Here is a 23,406-nt window from a genome sequence, read left to right on the forward strand (position 1 = left end):
ATAATTATAGTTTTATAAAATATATATTATAAGTATTATAATTATATTTATAAAACTTATATAATTTATAAAGTTAATTAATTATTTTAATAATAAATTTTATTTTTTATAAATATATTTTTTTAGTATTAAATAATATTAAAAATTTTATTATTTAAATTATAGCTTTATTATAGTTAATATAATAAAATTAACTATAATTTTATAAAATATAAATAGTAAATATTATTATTTTACTTATAATAATTATAAAGCTTATAAACTAAATTAATTATTTTAATAATAAATTTCTTTATAATATAAAATTATTCTTTTAGTTTATAATAATATTTAAAATTTTACTATTTAAATTATAGCTTTATTATAGTTAATATAATAAAAATATTTATAGTTTTATAAAATTTATATAATAGTTATTATTAATATAATTTTTATTATTATATATATAGTTTATTTAAATTATTATAATTATGTATTTAAAATTATAATATAAATAAAAATAATAAATAAATTAATTAATAATAAAATTAATAATAATTTATTTTATTATTTATTATTTATTATTATTTACTTTTTTTAAAGAAAAATTAATTTTATTAATTTCGTTTTCTTTATTAATTTAATAAAACTAATTTAATTATAAGTAAATTATTATTAATGAAATTAGTTTTCTTTATTAATTTAATAAAACTAAATTAGTTAATAATTAATTTAATCTAATAAATTATTATTAATTTATAACCTTAATTAAAAATACCTTTAAAAAATTAAAAAAAACACTATCTTTAAATAGTAATAAAAATAACTTTAAAAAAAATAAAATATTTTTTAAATTATATAAATATTATTTATAAATTAAAGTTATATAAAAGCTTTTTTTTTATTTATTTTAATATTTATAAAAGTTAATATTTTTCTAAAAAACTATATAAATATTTACTTTAAAATCTTTTTATAAAAAAAATAAAAATTTAAGTAACTTTTTATAAATATAATTATTTCTTTAAATAAATATTTTTATTTTTCTTAATATATTTACTTTTATTAAATAAATAATAAATAAGAAAATTTAATTTTTCCTTAAACTTAGATTTTTTAGTTTATTATTTAATAAAACTTAAAATAAATTAAAGAATAGTAAACTTAATTATTAAAATTATATAATTTACTTTATATTTTATTTTTATATATTTTCTCTATATTTTTAAAAACTTACTAAAAATAAAAACTATTTTTAAGCTAATAAACCTACTTTCTAAATTAGGTTAATTACTACTTAAATAATAAAAAGTACTACCTAAATAATAATACTTTTTATATTTCTTAGTAAAAAAGTAAAAAAAAATTATCTTTAGGTATTATATAAGCTTTAATTTATATATAAAGATTATAATATAAAATTCCTATTTATAGTATTAATTAATTACTATATTACTTATATAAATATTATAAAAATAATATTTTTATTAATATAATTATTACTTTATATTTAATATATTAATAATATTATTATATAATATTATTAATTAATTTTTTTTATATAAAAGTATTTAATTACTTTTATATTAAAAATAATAATAATAATAAAAATAAATTTTAAAAAATAAAATTTATTTTATTAATTTTAATATTTAATTATTAATTTTTTAAATAAAAAAAATATAATAAATAATTTATAAAATTTAAATAATAATATTTTTTATATTATATATAAAAAGTTATATATATTTAAAATTAATAATTTATATTATATAAAAAAAATTATTAAAGTTTAAGTTAATTAATATATATACTTTAGTAATATAATTATATTTTATATTAAAAATATTTATTTTTTTTAAAATTATATTTTAAAAAATTTATATTAAACTTTTTTAAAAATATAATAAATTATAAAGTAAGTATTACTTAATTAATTATTAAAGTTATAAATAAATAAAGTAAAATAATAAATTAAAATATTAATTAAACCTTTTTATTAAATTTACTTAAGTATATATAATTAAATTTTATATAAAGTATTATATAAAGTTAAAAAATAATAAAATTTATAAAAAAAAAATTTTTAATTACTTATATTAAATTATTTATATAATTTTTTAATTTATTTTATATTTATTAATTATAAATTTTATAAATATAAAATTAAGTTTTTTAACTAAAATATTTTTATTTATATTAATATTTTTTATATTATAAAAAATTAATTTACTTAATTAAGCTTAATATAATTAAAAACTTAAAGTTATTAAAAAATTTATTATTATTTTTTAATTAAATACTTAATAAAAACTAAGTAAATTTAAATTAATTAAAAATAAAAAAAAGTAATATTTTAATATTTTAAATATTACTAAATTAAAAATACTAAAATATAAAATAATATTTATTAAAGTATAAAAATTTTTTAAATTTAATAAATATAATAATAATAATATTTAATAATTTAGCTAAGTTAATAATAGTAATAGTATTTAATAATTTAGTTAAGTAAATAAAATTTATAAAAGTAATAAATTAAATATAAAAGCTATAATTATTTTTTTTGAAAAAATTTTTTTATTAATAATATATAATTAAAAAATAAATTTAATATAATAAATAATTTATAAATAAAAAATTAAATAAAAAATATTATAAAACTATAAAATTATTATTATAATGTAATAAAAAATTTTATAAATAATAATTAAATTAAAAATAAATAAAAAAATATTATATAATTATAATTTTATAAAAAACTTAAAATTAAAAAGAAAAAAATAATATATATAAATTAATTTAGTAAAGAAAATAAATAAATAAAAGTATTAGTAGTAAGATAATTAGTAAATAATTTAATAAAAAAAAATTAATAATAAAGTATAATATAAATTTAAAAATAAACCTTAGAAAATTATTATTAATAATTAAATTAATATATAAATAAATTAATATAATATAAAAAGTAATTTTAAAATAATAATATATTAAATATTTAAACTTTATATATATTTTATTATATTTTTTATTTAATAAAGCTATTATAAATATTTTTTTAATTATTAAAAATATAAAACCTAGTATTAAGTAATAATAAAAAAATTAAAGTATAAGTATTATTATTAAAGTATTATATTTTTACTATTAAAGTAATATTTTTACTTAACTTTATTTATTATAAAAAGAGTTAGTAAATCCTAGGCCATTATATTAAAATATAATATATAGTTTTAGTAATTAAATAATAAATATATATTATAATTATAATTTTAATAAATTAAATAAATATTATAATAAAAAATAAATTTTTTTATAATAATATTTTTTTTAGTAATTTTAATAATAATTTTTTTAATTTAATAACTTAATTAATAATTTTTAATTACTTAATAATAAAATTATTTTACTTAATACCTTAGGTAATAAAGTTTTTTATAATAATATTATAAATAAAATTATTATATATTTTAATAAAATTATATAAAAAAAATAAAACTATTTTAATATTTAATAAATTTTTTAAATAAAGAATTTTTTTTTATTATTATTATAAAAATATAACTTTTTTAATAAGTTTTTTATTAATTTATAAATTTATTATTATAAAAATAAAATAATTATTATAAAAAAAACCTTAAGTAATAAAATTAATATTAATAAAAAAGTTATTTTAATATAATATATAATAAAATATAATTATAATATTAAATAATTATTTAAAAGTATTAAAATTAAAAAAATTATAATTAATAAAATTAATTATAAATTTTAATTTATAACTTTAATTATTAAAATATTAAATTAAAAATAAATTTCTTAATTTTTTAAAAATTATTATAATTATAAAATATTATTAAATTTATTAATATATAATATATATTACTATTATATATAAAAATAAAAAATAAAAAATTATTATTATAATATAAAGTATTTTTTATTTAAAAAATAAATAATATTATAAAATTATAAATTAAAAACTTTATTTATTTTTATTTAAAAAATATTTATAATAATTATTAAATTATTTATAAATTAAAATTAAAATAATTTATATTTATTTAATAATAAATAATTTTTTTTTAATAATAAAGTATTTATTATTTTATTTATTATAATAATAAAAATAATTAAAAAATTAAAGTAATTTTTTAATTTTATTTTTAATATAAAATTATATAAATTTTTTTTTTAAGTTTTTAATTTAAATAATATATATAAAATAAATGAATTTAAAATATATTTATTTAAAATTATTAATATTATAAATTAAAAATTTATAATAAATTTTACTTTTATTTTAATTAATAATATAAAAAAATAATTATAATTAGTTTTTTAATTAAATAAATATTTTTTAAAAATAATTTAAATTTTTTTTATTTAATATTATTATTATAAATAAAAAATAATATTAAAAAATATATTAAAATATATTTTTTTTAAATATATAATAATAATTATATTTTTATTATAAAAGTTATATTTATTATTAAAAAAGTTAATAAAACTATAATAATTAAGTTAAAAAAAATTTATACTTTAACCTTTAGTTTAAAATCTAAAATTAATTTATAATTTAATTTAATTAATTATAATTAATTAAATTAAACTTTTAAAAATTATATAATAAAATAATATACTTTAATTACTTTTTCTTAGTAATAATTATAATTTAATTATAATAATAAAATAGTTAAATAAATAACTAAATTTATAATTAATAAAATTATAAATTTATAATTAAAAATTTTTTAAAAAAAAAACTAAAGTTAAGTAAAATAAAATATAAATTAAATTAATTAAAAAATATTAAAAACTTTAAATTAAGTAAAAATATTAAAAAAATTATTAAAAAAGTTAATAAAGTAATTTATTAAAGATTATATATATAAAAGTTTTTTTATAATTAATTTCTTTTAAATAATTTATTTTTTATATTTAAAAAAAAATATTTTTATAATTATTATATAAGCTAAAATAAAGGAAATATTTTAATAATTAATTTTATTTTAAGTATTATTATTTTAATAATACTTTTTTATTATTTAAGTAATAATTAATTTACTAAAAAAATAAATTTTATAATTCTAAAATTACTTTAACTTTTATTAAATAATTAAAATAAATAAAAAATATATAAAAATATTTTTTAAAAAAAAGCTAATAATTTATATTATAAAGTTTAATATTCTTTTCTTAAATTTAAATATTTACTAAGAAATTAATATAAAAATCTAAATTTAAATTAAAATAATATTTTTTAATTTATTATTTAATAAAAAACAAATATAATAAAAAAATTATTATAATTCTATTATATAAATAACTAAATTCTTAAAAAGTTACTTAAAATTTTTTATATTTATTAAGTAAATTATATTTAAAAATTACTATAGGTTCTTTTTATTATTTCTATATAAAAAAAATTAAAGGTAAATATTTTAAAAATATTTTTATATAGTTTAGTTATTTTATTAATTAATAATATTTTTTATTATATTAATATAATTTTCTAAACTATAATACTTAATTTTAAAAAAGTAGTAACTTTATTAAGTTTTCTAAAGTATTTCTAATACTACCCTAATAGTAAAAAAATACTACCTTAATAATAATATTTTTTTATTTTATATAAAAGTATTTTTTTAACTTTATATTATACTAAGAATTTTATTATTTAAATTTTAGTTTTATTATAAATTATATAGTAAAATTAATTATAGTTTTATAAAATAATAATAATAAATATTATTATTTTATTTATTAATTTTATAAAGTTTATAATTATAATTAATTATCTTAATAATAAGTTTTTTATATAATATAAAAATATTCTTTTAGGTTTAAATAATATTAAATATTTTATTATTTAAATTATAATTTTATTATAGTTTTATAATATATAAATAATAATTATTATTATATTATAAATTAAGTTTATATAATTTATAATTATAATTAATTATTTTAATTATAATATTTTTATAATATAAAAATATTTTTTTAGTATTAAATAATATTTAAAATTTTATTATTTAAATAATAACTTTATTATAATTTAAAAAATAAATATAAAAATAACTTTATAAAATATAAATAATAAATATTATTATTTTATATTTTAATATAATATAATAAAAATAAATTATTAAATAATAAATTAAATAATAAATAATAAATTTTATTTTTTCTTTTATTAAAGAATATAATTTACTATTTATTAATAAAATAAATAATAAATAACTATTAATAAATTTAATAACTTTATTAATAGAAAAAATATTTTTTATAATAGTAAAAGTAATTAAATTAATTAAATAATATTTTAATAAAATAAATAAAATAAAGTATTTATTTTTATTAACTTTTTAATAAACTAAAAGGTTATTTTAATAAAATAAAAAATAAATTAATAAATAATATAATAAAATAAAATAATAATATAATAAAATAAAATAATAATATAATAAAATAATAAATAAATAACTTATATTTTTAGTAATTAAAAATTTTAATAAATAAAAAACTATTTTTTTTTATTATTAATATTAGTTTTTAAAAAATATTTTTTAAAATTTAATAAATTATTATTTTTAAAATTATTATTATTATTAATATAATTAAAATTATTAATTAATTTATTAAAAAATAAATTAAAATTAATTAAATTAAAATTAATTATATTATTTTTAATTATTTTAGTTTTAAATTTAATAAAACTTAATAAAATAAATAATAATAAATAATATAATTATTATAATTTATTTTAAATAAATTTAAATAAATTTAAAATAATTTTATTAATATTAAAAAAAAATATAATAATTTATTTTTTATAAAATATATATTTTTTTAAATTAAAAATTTAAAAATAAATTAAATAAAAATAATTTATAATTAATTAAATTAAAAATAATAATTTTTTTAAAAAAATACTTTTTTAATTTAATTTAATTAAATTTTATAATTTTTATAAAAACTTAATAATAAATAACTTAATTAAAATAAATTAATAAATAAAAAAATAAAATATAATTAAATAAAATATATAAATAAAAAAATTATTAAAAAAAAATTATTAAAATTATATTATAATATAAAAATTATATTATAATATAAATATTATAATATAATATAATATAATATAATATAATATAATATAATATAATATAATATAATATAATATAATATAATATAATATAATATAATATAATATAATATATTATAATATAATATAATATAATATAATATAATATAATATAATATAATATAATATATTATATTATAATATAATTTTTATTATTTTATTATAAATAATTTTTTTAATTTATATATTTTTTTAATAATTTTTTTTTAATAATTTTTTTTTAATAATTTTTTTTTTAATATTTAAATTAATATAATTTTATTATTAATTATAATTTTAAATATTTATTTTTTTTTAATAATTTTTTTTTTAATATTTTTTTTTTTAATAATTTTTTTTTTAATATTTTTTTTTTAATATTATTTTTAAAAATTTAAAATAAAAAACTTATTTATTTTAAATAAATTATTTTTAATAAATTATTTTTAATAAATAATTTTTATTTAATTTAAAATTAATAAAAAAAAAAATTTTTAATATTTTTTTTTTAATATTTTTTTTTAATATTTTTTTTTAATATTTTTTTTTTAAAATTAATAATAATATTATTATTTTAATTAATTTTTATTTTTTAAAATTTTATATTTTTTAATATTTTTTTTTTAAAAAATTTATAATTTATAATATTTTTTTTTAAAAAAAGTTTATAAAAATTTAAAATAAAAAACTTATTTATTTTTAATAAATAATTTTTATTTAATTTATTTTATTTTTTATATATTTTAAATTATTTTTTAATTTTTAATTTTTTTTTAAATTTTTTTTTTATAATAATAATATTATAATAATAATATTTTAAATTATTTTATAAAAATAATAAATTTTTTTTATAATATAAAAATAATATTTTAAATTAATTATTTTATAAAAATAATAAATTAAATAAATTAAATATAAAATTTATAATTAATAAATTAATAAGAATTAATTTTTATTATTTAAAAGTTTTTTTTTTTTAATATTTATTTTTTTAATATTTTTTTTTAATATTTTTTTTTTAATATTTTTTTTTAAATTTTTTTTTTAATAATAATAATATTATAAAAGTAATATTTTAAATTAATTACTTTATAAAAATAATATTTTAAATTAATTACTTTATAAAAGTAATATTTTAAATTAATTACTTTATAAAAGTAATATTTTAAATTAATTACTTTATAAAAGTAATATTTTAAATTAATTACTTTATAAAAGTAATATTTTAAATTAATTACTTTATAAAAGTAATAAATTAAATAAGTTAAATATATATAAAATTTATAATTAATAAATTAATAAAAATTAATTTTTATTATTTAAGAATTTTTTTTTAATATTTTTATTTTTTTTAAAGTTTTTTTTTTAAAGTTTTTTTTTTAAAGTTTTTTTTTTTATAATAATAATATTATAAAAGTAATATTTTAATTTAATTATTTTATAAAAGTAATAAATTAAGTAAATTATTATAAAGTAATATTTTAAATTAATTATTATAAAAAATAATATTTTAAATTAATTATTATAAAAAATAATATTTTAAATTAATTATTATAAAAAATAATATTTTAAATTAATTATTTTATAAAAGTAATAAATTAAATAAATTAAATATATATAAAGTTTATAATTAATAAAATAATAAAAATAAATAAACTTTAAATTTATATTTTTTAATATTTTTTTTTAAATAATTAATAATAATATTATTATATTAATTAATTTTTAAAATTTAAAAATTTATATTTTTATATTTTTTAAAAAATTTAAAAATATAATAATAATTAATAATAATTAATATAATAAAAATAAAATTTAAATATATTAATAATTAAAATTAATTATATTTAATATTAAAAAAAATTTATAATATATTATAATTTAAAAAGAAATTATTAATTATAAATATAAAAAATAATTAATAATTTTTTAATAAAATAAAACTTTATTTTTATTATTAAAATTATTATTTATAATTTATAAATAAAATTTTATTTTATAATTTATAAATAAAACTTTATTTTATAATTTATAAATAATAAAACTTTAAAATATTTTTATAATTTATAAATAAAGTTTTTTTTTTTAAAGTTTAGTTTTATAATTTATAAATAAAGCTTTTTTTTTTATAATTTATAAAATAAAACTTTAATTTAAAATTTTTTTTAATTTATAAATAAAATTTTATTTTATAATTAAAAATTAAAAAATTTAATATTAAAAATAAAAAAATTAAAAAAAAAAATAAAAATAAAAAAAAAATTAAAAAAAAAATTTTTTATAAAAAAATATTTTAATTAATAAATATATAATATAATATAAATATTTTATTTAAAAAAAAATTTTTTTATTTTTTTTTAAAAAAATTATATTTATAATAAATTTAAAATAATATATTTAAATTAATTTAAAATTATAATAATTATTTTTTAATATTTTAAAATAAAAAAAATATAAAATATATATTTTTTATTTCTTTATATTAAGTTATTAATATATAAATTTTATTATTAATAATTATATTCCTTAGTTTATTTTTAAATTTATATTATATTTTATTTTTAATTTTTATAAATTTAATTAATTTTATAAATTTAATTAATTTTATAAATTTTATTATTATTATAATTAACTTTAAATATTTTTTATATTTTTATAAATATAATTTTATAATTTTTATATATTTATATTAGTAATATTTACTATATTAAAATTTTTATTTTTTTGTTTTTTAATATATTTAAATTTACTAAACTTTTATTAAATACTTAATTAAGGAATATTAAATTTCTTTAATATTTATAAATCTTTAGTTTTTTTAACTTAATATAAATACTTTTTATAAGTTAGTTAATTTATTTAGCTCTTTAGTACTAAGTTAAATAACTAAAATAATTTATATAATTTCTTTAGCTTAATTATATAATTGTAACTTTAATTTAAAAATAACCTTTATAAACCTATAATTTTAAAATATAATAAATTATAATATACTTTTAGCTTTAATTATTATTATTATTATAAATTCTTTTTTAATTATTATAATATTATTTAAATATATAATCTTAAGTATATATATAAATAATATACTAAAGTATTATATTATATTTAAGTATAGTTTTATAAAAGTTATAATATATATATATATTAATTTATAAAGTACTATAGTTTAAATAAGAATTTATTATTATATAAATAAAAGAACTTTATAAAAAACCTAATATAAGTAATTAAAAGTAGAAAATCTTTTTATTATAAAAAGTTTTATTTTTATTATATATTAATTTTTTATAATACTTTATATAAAACCTAGCTATATATTCTTAAATATAAGCTATTTAAAAATTTAATTAAAATTTTAATTTACTTTTAGCTTTAATTAACTTATATTTTTAATAATTAATTATATAATAATTATTATATAATTTACTATATTTTAAAAAAATAAAAATAAATAAATTACTAAAATAAAATTTAATTAGTAAATAAATATCTTTAATATTAAATATAATTATATTATTAAAGTATATATATTAATTAACTTAAGCTTTAATAAACTTTTTTTTATATAGCTAAAGTTAAGCTATTTTAATATAAATAATTTTTTATATATAATATTAAATATATTATTACTTAAACTTTATAATTTATTTATAAAATTTTTCTTTAATTAAAAAATTAATAATAAAAAATTAAAAATTATAAAATATAATTTACTTTTAAAATAATAATTTTTTTATTATTTTTAATATAATAATAATTAAATACTTTTATTTTATAAATATAAATTAATAATAATTTAAAAGTACTTTATTAATATATTAAATACTTATATAAATAATTATTTTTATTTTTTTTATTTATTTCTTTATATAAAAAAAACCTTTAATATAAAAAAAAAACCTATATATTATATTTTTACTTTAAAAATAACTTAAAATTACCTTAGTTTTATTTTTTTTAAAAAAAATATATTATTATATAAAATTTATTTTCTTTAAACTTTTAAAGTTTTTATATTTATAAATATTTTTTTTTATTTTTTTTTTTAATTTTATTTTTAATTTAAATATAAATAATAAAATAATTATAATTAATTTTTTATTAAAAGTAAAATAAAATTTTAGTTTTAATTTTATTTTTAATTTATATTTTTTTAATTTTAGTTTTTATTTATTTTTTTATTATTTAATAATAAAATATTTTTTTATTTTATTTATTATATATTTATAATTTATTCCTAAAGTAAAGTTTATTTATATTTATTTTAAAAACTTACTAAAATAATTAAGTAAATTATTTACTTTTATAAATAATTTTTTTAATTATAAAAAATTATTTACTTTTACTTTAAATTATTTTATATAACTTAAGTACTTAATTTTAATTATATTAAAGTTTTTTTTAATTTTTTTTTATTTTTTTTTTATTTTTTTTTTAATATATTATAATTAAATTTTTATTTTAATATAATATTACTTTATTACTTAAGTTAATATAAATATATTTTAGTATTTAAGTAAACTTTATTAAATTATAATAAATTATATAATAATTATTATATAATTAATTATTAAAAATATAAATTAATTAAAATTAAAAATAAATTAAAATATTTATTAAAATTTTAAATAATTTATACTTAAGAATATATAATTAAGTTTTATATAAAGTATTATTTTTCTTAAATATAAATAATAAAATATTTAAAAAAAATTAATTATAAAAAAACTATTATATATAATAATTTTTAATAAATTATTTTATTTTTTTTAATAATATTTTTAATATTTTAACTTAGCTTAAAGTTTTTAATATTTTTTAATTAATTTAGTTTATATTTTATTTTATTTAACTTTAGTTTTTTTTTTAAATTTTTTTTTAATTATAAATTTATAATTTTATTAATTATAAATTTAATTATTTATTTAGTTATTTTATTATATACTTTAAATTATAATTAAATTATAATTATTATATAAATTATTTAATAAATTTATATAATAAATATATTAATATATATATTAAATTAAAAACTTTTATAAAAGTTATTTTTTTAATTAAGAAAAAGTAAATATATTATTTTATTATATAGTTTTTTATATTATATAAATAATTTATTTTTAAATAAAATTATTATTATTATTTATAATTTAATAAAAAATATAAATTTATTTAATTAAATTAAATTATTAAATTATAAATTATAAAACTTAAAGTTATATTATATTTAAACTTTATTATTTAAATTATTTTATATATTAATTATATTATATTTAAACTTTATTATTTAGGTTATTTTTTATATATATTATAAATTTAATTTTAAACTTTAATATAATAATTATATTTTATAATTTAAATTTTAAATTTTAAATTAAAATATAATTATTTTTTAATTTAATTATTATAATTTTATTAATTTTTTTAATAGTAAATATAATCTTTATATATTAAATTAAAAATAATAATTTAATTATTTATAATATAAAAAAATATATTAAAAATTAAAAAAATAAATTATATTTAAAAAATATTTTTATAAATATTAAATAATTAATATTAAATAACTTAATTTAAATATTATAAAATTATATAATAAGATAATAAAATTAAGTTATATATATAAACTTAATAAATATTATAAAATATAAAAAAGTACTTAATAAATTATTTAATATATTAAATTTAAAAATATTAAAAAATAAATATAAAATTTTATATTAAAATATATAATATATAAATAAATTAAAATATTATATTATTTTTTTTTATAAAAAATTATAATTTTTATTAATTTTAATTAAAAATTAAAAATTAATAATATTAAATTATATTATTAAATTTTTATTTTTAAAAAAATTTATAATTAATAATATTTAAAATAATATTTTTATAATAATTAATTAATTTTTAAATATAATTTGTTTTATTTTAAATAAAAAATTAATATTTATATTAAAATTTTAATAATTATTTATAATAAAAATTAAATTAAAATATAAAATAAATATAATTTATTATTTTTAAATAAATATATAAATAAAATAAATTAATTAAATTAATAAAATTTATTTATAATATTATATTAACTTTAATTAAAATAATTAAATAAAATATTTATTAATTACTAAAGTATTTTATAATAATATATTAGTAAAATTTATAAATTATTTATTATTTTATATAAATTCTAAATTTAAATTAAATTTATATTAATTATTTAATTAAAAAAATATTAATAAAATTATTATTTTAGTAAATAAATTTAAAGAAAATATATTAAAAATTATAAATATAATTTATATTTATTAAAAAAAAATTATAAATATAAAAAATATAATTTATATAATAATAATAATAATAATAATAATATTACCTTAAATACTTATATAAATATAATTATTTTTAATTTTTTTATTTATTTCTTTATATAAAAAAAACCTTTAAAATAAAAAAAAACTTATATAATATATTTTTACTTTAAAAATAACCTAAGGTTATTATAATTTTATTTTTTTTAAACCTTTAAGGTTTTTATATTTATTGATAAAACTTTTATTTTATTTTATTTTTTTATTTTATTTTTAATTTAAATATAAATAATAAAATAATTATAAATATTTTTTTATTAAAAATAAAATAAAATTTTATTTTTAATTTTAATTTTAATTTAATTTTTTTTTAATTTTAATTTTATTTATTTTTTTATTATTTAATAATTAAGTATTTTTAAATTTTATTTTTTATATATTTATAATTTATTTTTAAAGTAAATTTTATTTATATTTACTTTAAGGGCTTATTAAAGTAATTAAGTAAATTATTTACTTTTATAAATAATTTCTTTAATTTTAAAAAATTATTTATTTTTATTTTAAATTACTTATATAATTTAAATATTTAATTTTAATTATATTAAAGTTTTTTTTTATTATTATTTTATTTTTGTAATAAATTATAATTAATTTTACTTTTTTTTTAAATATAATATTGTTTTATTACTTAAGCTAAAGTAAATATATTTTAATATTTAAGTAAATTTTATTAAATTAATTTAGTTATTTTTCTTTTTTAATTAATTTTTAATATTATAATTTATTTATAATAATTTTTTTAATATATATTTTTTTATTTTTAATTTAAATTTAATTTTAATTTAATTAATAAAAGTATTTTATTGAAAATAATAATAATAATAATAATAATTAATAAAAAAAATATAAAGTTTATTATAAAATTAATTTATAATTAAACTTTTATTATTTTAAAAAAAATTATTATAATATTTATTTTATTTATTTTTTTTATATTTTTTATATTTTTAATTAATAATTAATATTAATATAATATTATTATAAATTTATTTTTTTTAATAAAAAAAATATTAAATTAATAATAATAATAAAAATAAAGTTTTTTTTAATAATAATTTAACTTTAATTTTTAATAAATTTAATAAAAATAATTTTTTTATTATTTATTTTTATATTATTAAAAAAAAAAAATTTTTTTTTAACCTTAGGTTTATTTTATAATTAATTTAATTTAATTTTATATTACTATTATTTTTTATATTTAATATATTACTTATATATATTTATATTTAATTAATTTTTTTTTAATTTTTTTTTAATATTATTATTATTATTTACTAAGTAATTATTATTAATTTAACTATTATTAATAATATTATTATAATAAATTCTTTAATTTATTTTTACTTTAATATTACTTTAATTAATTATTTTTTTTATAATTTATAAATAATTTAATAATAGTATTAATAATAAAGTATTATTAAAGTTTTTTTTTAAATTTTACTATTATTACTAAATTAATTATATTATTATTATATATATTTTAATTATTATATTAAATAATTAACTTTTTATAATTTTAATTTAATTTTTAAATAATATTATAATAAATAATATAAAAGTTATTATTATGAAAATAAAAAAATATTATTTATTACTTAATTTAATAACTTAATATTAGTTTATAATTTAAATATTTTAAATTACTTTTAAACTTACTTTAATTTTATTTATATATTATTTTTTAATAATAATTTTATAAATTAAATATAAAATTTAAAAATTATAAAGTTTTTAATTTAGCCTTTAGTTATATTTAACTTAATTATTTTTAAAAAAAAAATTTTTTAATTAATTATTTTTTAATATATTAATTATTAAAAAAGTTTTTTTTAATTTATTTAATTTATATTTTTTTATAATTATATTATAATTACTTTTATTAAAAAATAAAATTTATTTAATTTTTAAATATTTTAATTAACTTAAATTACTTTAATTTATTAAATTTAAAAAACTATTATATTAATTTTTAAATAAAATTTTTATAATATAAAATTATTTAAAAGTTATATTAATTATAAATTAATATTAATAAAAAAATTTATTATTTATTATAAAAAAAATAATTTATAAAAATATAAAATTATATTTTAAATTTATTAGTATATTAATAAAAAAATAAAAAAACCTTAAGAATACTTTAATTATAAAAAAATATTTTTTTTAAATATAAAAAATAAATTATTTAACTAAAATTAATATAATAAATTATTATTAAATTTTTAGTTAGTAATTATTAATTAATAATTTTTTAATAATTTTTTTATTTAGTAATAGCTTAGTTAATTTATATATTTTTTTTATAATTAATTTAAATTATTTTTTTTATTTTTTTTATTTTTTAAGCTTTAATAAACTTTTTTTATAATATTAATAATATTTTTATTATAAGTTTTTATAATAGTAATTATTATTTTAGCTATAATTATAATTAATTTTTTATTATTTTTTATTATTATAATTATTTATAATATATATTAATTATTAATTTATTTTTAATTATTAAAAACATTTATTATTTTTGTAATATATTATTTTATTAAGTAGTTTTTTAATTTTAAAAGTATTATATATATAATTTATTTTTAAATAAAATTATTATTATTTTTTATAATTTAATAAAAAAATATAAGTTTATTTAATTTAATTAAATTATTAAATTATAAATTATAAAACTTAAAATTAATTATATTATATTTAAATTTTATTATTTAAGTTATTTTATATACTTTAAGTTTAATTTTAAACTTTAATTAATTATATTTTATAACTTAAATTTTTAAAATTTAATTTAGTTAATTATAATTAATTAAATTAAATTATAAATAAATTTCAAATTTTAAATTAAAAACTAAAATATAATTTTTTTTTAATTTAATTATTATAGTTTTATTAACTTTTTTAATAATAAATATAATTTTTATAAAAAATATATTAAAGTTTATTTTTTTTTATTTATAATTAAATTAAAATATTATTTTTATATTTATAAAAAATAAAATAAATATAAAATATTTTTTTTTTAATTATTTTTTAATAATTAATATAATATTATTTAACTTAAGTATATAATAAAGTTTTTTTATTTATAATTAAAACCTTAAGTTAAACTTTATTTAGTATTTTTACTAAATTATAAATATAATTTTTTAAAATTTATTATTATTTAAGTTTTATATTTTTTTTTAAAATTTTATTTTTAATATAAGGTTTTTTTAATAAACCTTTAGGTTTTTATAAAATTTTTAAAATTATAATATATTTAAATTATATTTAATTTTTAATATTTATAATTTTTATTTAATTATTAAATAAAATTATTTTTATATTTATATATATATTAAAAAGTAAAATTATTATTTTTATTTTTAAAAATTAAGTTAATATTACTTTATATATTTTTATAATAATATATAAATAATTAATTTATAATTTATTAAATTTTTTTATAATATTTTTTTAATTTATTTTAAACTAAAGTTAAAATATATATAATTTTAATTATATATATTAAAATATTATAAATTATAATAATATAAAATAATTAAATTTATTTAATTTAAGTTTTTTATATTAATATTATAAAAATAATTAAAGTAAATTTTTATTTATTTATTTTTATATAAAAAAACTTTAAATAGTTTTTTTAATTTAATTTTTAATGTATTTATATATAAAAAAAATAAATATTTTATTAAAGTAATATTATTTTAATTTCTAATTAAATTTTAATTATATTTATAATTTAAACTTTAGTAAAATATATTAATTTTCTTTTATTAAATTTAAAATTAACTTTAATTTTAATTATTTAATTTAAGTAAATTATTTAAATAATTTCAAATTAATCATAAATTTTAATTAATATTTTTTTATATATTAATATATTAATATTATTAATAAATTTAATAATAAAATCTTTTAATATATTATTAAATTTTTAATAAAAAAAAGTTATATATAAAAAAAATAAAATTAAAAATAAAAATAAATTTTAAAAATTTAAAATAATATATTATATTAAATATTTTTATAATATTAAATTAAAATAAATAAATAAAATTATTTTAATTTTAAATTATATATATTAATTTTATAAAAAAATATAAAGTAAATTTTATAAATTTATTAATATAATTATTTATTTATTATTTAAAAAAAATATAATTTAACTTTATTATAATTATAATTTAAATTATAATAATTATATTTATAACTTTTTTAAATATATTAAATAAAAATATTAAATATTAAATATTTATATAAGTTTTTTATTTTATAATTTTATTTAGTTTTTTAAAACTTATAATTTTTATAATTTAAAAATAAATTAAAAAATAATTAATAATTAAAATAATATTAATTAATTATATTATTATTAAAATATATAATTTATTATATATTTTAAAAAAGTTTATTAAAAGTTTATTTTTAATTAAAGTTTTTAAAAATTTTATTTTTTTAAAAACTTTTATAATTTTTTTTTATTAAATTAAAAAAAGTTTAATATTATATTAAAGTTAATTAAAAATTAAATTATAATATTAATTATAAATAAAAAATATTTTTATAAATATTTTAGTTTTTTTTATATAAAAATTTATTTTTAATAAATTAAATTTAAGTTATTTAAAATTTAATAATTAAAGTTTTTTATATAAAAAATTATTTTAAAATTAAATTTATTTTTTTATTTTTTATAATTTATTTTTTAAATAATTAATTTTATATAAAAGTTTTTTTTTTTAAATTTAATATTTTTTTAATTATAATTTAAAAAAAAGTTTTATTTATTTTAATTTTAATATTTTAATTATATTATAATTTATAATTTAAATATTTTTTTTTTATATATTTAAAATAATAATTTATTTTATTAACTTTTTATATTTTTTATAATAGTAAATTAATATTATAATAAATTTAAATTAATATATTAAATTTAATAATATTTTAAAATATATTAATTAATTAAATAATATAAAATTTAAGTTACTTTAGTAAATTTATTAATTTTTAATTATAATTAATTAAAAACTAAGCTTTTACTTTAGCTTTTATTATTTTAATATTTATATATTTTTAAATTTATATTATTAAATTTATTTACTTTATAATTAATAAATTAATTATAACTTAAGTAATTTATAATATATAATAAAAATAATTAAATTATATAATTTTTATAATAAAAATAAAAATTTTATATAATTTATATAAAGTTAATAATATTAATTTTATAATTATATATATATTTAATAATTTTTTTTATAACAAATATTTTTAAATTTTATTATTTTATTAATATAAAAATAATTAAAATTTTCTTAAATTAATTTATTATATTAATTTTATAGTAAATAATATAAAATAAAATTATTAAATAAAATGTTTTAAAAATAAATTAATTTTTTTATTAATTTAAAAATTAAATTAATTTATAAAGTATTATTTATTAATATTAAAAAATATATTAAATATATAATAATATTAAAATTTAAAAATATAATATTATATTAATTAATTTATTTTTTTATTTATTTATATTTTAAAATTATATTATTTATATATATAAATTATTATTTTTTTTATTATAAACTAAGTAATAATTATTATAACTAAAGTTAAATAAATTAATTATAATATTATTAAATATATAAAGTTTTTAAAAAAAATTATAAAAATATTTTAATAAAATATAATAAAATAAATTTATTTTATTTTATTAAAATTAAATAAATTAATTTTATTTTATTAAAATTAAATAAATTAATTTTATTTTATTAAAATTAAATAAATTAATTTTATTTTATTAAAATTAAATAAATTAATTTTATTTTATTAAAATTAAATAAATTAATTTTATTTTATTAAAATTAAATAAATTAATTTTATTTTTTTATTATATTTTATTAAAATACTTTTATAATTTTTTTTAAAAATTTATAAAAGTTTTAATTAATATATAAAATAATTTTATTATAAATTATATTTAAATTTATTTATAATTATTAAAAGTAATTATTTAATTAATATTATAATTATTTTATAATATTTTTTTAAATTAACTTATATAAAATTATAATTTATAATTATTTTATAATAATTATAAAAATAAAATTATAATAATATAATTTTAATTAATAAAATATTTAAAGTATTAAATATAAACTTTTTAAATTTATTAAATTTAATTTTAAATATTTAAATAAAATTAACTTTAAGTAAAATATAACTTAAAGTAAAAAAAATATATAAATAATATTATAATATATTTTTTATTTATATATAAAATAATTCTATATTAATTATATTTTAAATTTACTTTATAATACTTAATTATATAATTTATTTAAAAATAATTATAATACTATTTTAATTATATATTTTTAATAAAAAGCTTAATATTAAATAAATAAAAATTAAAAATAAATTTTTTAATTATTTTATTTTATAAAAAAATTAAAAAAAAAGTTTTTTATTATAATTATTATAATTTTTTAACATAATAATAAATTTAATTTAAAAATATTATATATATAAATTATATTATATTAATATTTTTTAATTAAGTTTTAAAATATTATTATTATATTTTTATTAAAAACTTATTTTATAATTATAATTATATTAAAGTTAATAATTATATTAATAATTTTTATAATTTACTTAAAGTTATAATTTTTAAAAATTTTAATAATTATTTTATTTAATATAATAATTTTTTTATTTTATTTAATTAAAAATATTTTTAATAAAAGTTTTATATAAACTTAATTTAAAAATATTATAATAATTACCTAAGTTAATTAATTAATTAATTAACTTTTATAAATTATTTATTTAATAATATTTTAAAGTTTTTATTTAATTATAATTTAAAAAAACAAAAATTTAAAGTAAATATATTTTATAATTATATTAAAAATAATTTAAATAATATATTAAATTTTTTAAAAAATTATTTTAAAAATAAATTTTATAATTTTAATATAATTTTTTTTTTAAAAATATTATTTTTAAAAATATTTATTAAATTATTATTATTTAAAAGCTATTATATAAATATTTTAAATTTTATATTTAAGTAATAAATACTTTATATAAGGCTTATATAATTATTATTTATTATTATTAAAACTTTTTTATTTTATTTTATTAATAATATTATTTTATAATTAATATATTATTATAATAAAGAATAATTATAATAAATTAAATAATAATATATTTTTTAATTTTATTATAAATTTTAAAGTTATAAAAGTAATTTAAAGATTTACTTTTTTTTATTTATAATATAATTTATATACTTTAATATTTATATAATAAAAAATAATTAAATATTATAATTAATAATTAAATAATAAATTTAATTTTAAAAAAATTAAATTTTATAAAATTATAAAAAAAATTATATATTTAAATTTTTATATTTTATTATTAAAAAAAAATAATAAATAAAAAAATAAATAAAATTATATAAAATAAAATTATTATTTAAAGTAAAAAATTTAAATATAAAATTAAAAAACTTAAAATAATAAAATTTAATAAAAATATTTAATAAAATAAAAAAATTATAATAAAATAAAAATTTATAATAATTTATTAAAAACTTTAAATATTTAAAAATAATTTAAAAGTATTTTAATAAATAATATTAATTATATAATTTAAAATTATAAAATTAACTAAATTAAAAAATAATATTATAATTTAATAAAAAAAAATTTATTTTTTATATTTAATTTTATATAATTTTTTTTTAATTAATAATATTTTATATAATAATATAATATATTTTTTATATTAATATTTTTTTAAATATAATATTTAATTTTTATATTAATAATATAATATTTTTATTTAATTATTTTAAATTTATTTTTTTAATAAAAATAATAAATAATAATATATTTTAATTATTTAAAATATAAATTATAAATATTATAATAAAATTTATTTAAATAAATATATTTAATATAATATAATTAATTAAAAAAAAATAAAAAATATTTTTTATAATTATATAATATATAATAAAAATAATATTTATTTATAATAAAAATATTTTTAATAATAAAATAAAAAAAAACTTTTATATTTTTTTAATTTTAAAATAAAAAATTTTAAATATTTTATTATTTTTAAATATAATAATATATATAAAAAATAAATAAAAAATAAATTATTATATAATATATTATAAAGTAAAAATAAATTACTTATATTTAAATAAATAAAAACTAAAAAATAAAATTAATAAAAAAAAATAATATATTATAATTTAGTTTTTATAATTATAATAATAAATTTATAAAATAATTAAACCTAAATAAATTATTAAATTATTTAAATTTTAAAATAATTTATAATAAAATTATTATTACTTAATAATAATTTAATTTAATTAATTGAGTATATAAATTTACTTTATATTATTTATTAAATTACTTAAATAATTAATTATTATTATAATATTTATAATATAATTAAGTTAAAATTTAAATATTTACTTTTATTTATATTTTATTAATATAAACTTTAGAATTATTTAAAAAAAAAAATTTCTAAAATTTTTTATTTATATTAACTTATAAATACTTAATTTATTATAATATTATATATATAATTTATTATTAAATAAAATTATTATTATTATTTATAATTTAATAAAAATATATTTATTTTATTAAATTAAATTATTAAATTATAAAATATAAATTTAAAATTATATATTATATTTAAATTTTATTATTTAAATTATTTTATATTATATTAATTAATAAATTTAATAAATAATATTTATTAATTTAATTTTTTTATTACTAAATTAATACTAAAATTAATTACTTTATAATTTTAGATTTTTATATTATATTTATTAATATTAATTAAAATATAAAAAACTAAAATAAATTTTAAGGCTTTATTTTTCTTTAGTAAACTATTACTATTCACTTATAAATCTATTCCTATTATTTAGGTAAGTAATATAAATAATATAAAAATACTAAATTCATTTTATTTTCTATTGGGTCAAGTATCTAAGGAGGTAACCCAGTCCTCGCGCATTCCCTCAATAGCAATTAAAGGACTAAATAGTGACGTCAATAAGCAGCGAATGGTGGCGGTGCTCGATCTCAACGACCCATCATTTGCCGTCCGCGAAGGCTATTTTGCGGGGTAATCTCAAGCAAGGAACGTCGCTGCAGGCCACTATCCAATCCAGGGGAAGAGATGAGGACTCACTGACGATAGATACTCTGGCACACCATCACGTAGTGTAATTGAAACCGTAGATCCCCCGCCATGAGTATATAAAGGGGTACCTCATCCCATGGGCCCAAGTGCGTGTTAAAATAGTTGGGGTTACCACCGTCCCGGACCCTTTTCCACATCCAACAAAGAAGAACATCAATCCAATATAAGACGGCCTCATGGAGAAAGTAACAAGCCTAGAACAACAGCAGATGAGCACCGCCGCCGCTGCTGAAGCAGGCGAGCCACCTGTGCCAAGCGGCAACAAAGATCGAAGACTCAGTGATGAATGGGGTTCGTTTCTAAAGCCCTCCAGTGCCACAATCATCAAATGGATAGATTTGCTGTCACAGAGCAGAGTCAAAAATCGTCGGGGGATAATATCGCTAACGAGATCCCAGATGCTGCAAAAGTACCACCCAGTCGCTTTCAGAAGCGCAAAGGATCAATATATGCCACGCCTGGCTCTCGCGATGGCCACGTTGATAAGAACTATGCTGAAAAGTATCATGCTAAGATTGCCGAGATGAAAGGTGGCAAATAATTTGCCTTGCAGTTCATAGATGGTCGTCGGTTCATAGCAAGCAAAGAGTTGAAGCCGTGGAGTTTTGGAAGCAAGCTTAATAAATCTATTATTCACGTAAACAT

The 23,406-nt window shown here is 5.4% G+C and overlaps 1 protein-coding gene across 1 annotated transcript; it reads left to right on the top strand.

The window, feature by feature from the left end:
* Positions 1-22,937: 22,937 nt before the first annotated feature.
* Positions 22,938-23,302, top strand: T069G_08361 (uncharacterized protein; the record flags this gene model as incomplete). The annotated part of the gene is made up of 2 exons (XM_056175571.1): positions 22,938-23,052; positions 23,160-23,302. The coding sequence occupies 2 exons, from the start codon at positions 22,938-22,940 to the stop codon at positions 23,300-23,302; spliced, it is 258 nt and encodes an 85-aa protein (XP_056026520.1).
* Positions 23,303-23,406: the final 104 nt, after the last annotated feature.

Source organism: Trichoderma breve, chromosome 5, assembly GCF_028502605.1.
Source record: "Trichoderma breve strain T069 chromosome 5, whole genome shotgun sequence".
Classification (NCBI taxonomy): Eukaryota; Fungi; Ascomycota; class Sordariomycetes; order Hypocreales; family Hypocreaceae; genus Trichoderma; species Trichoderma breve.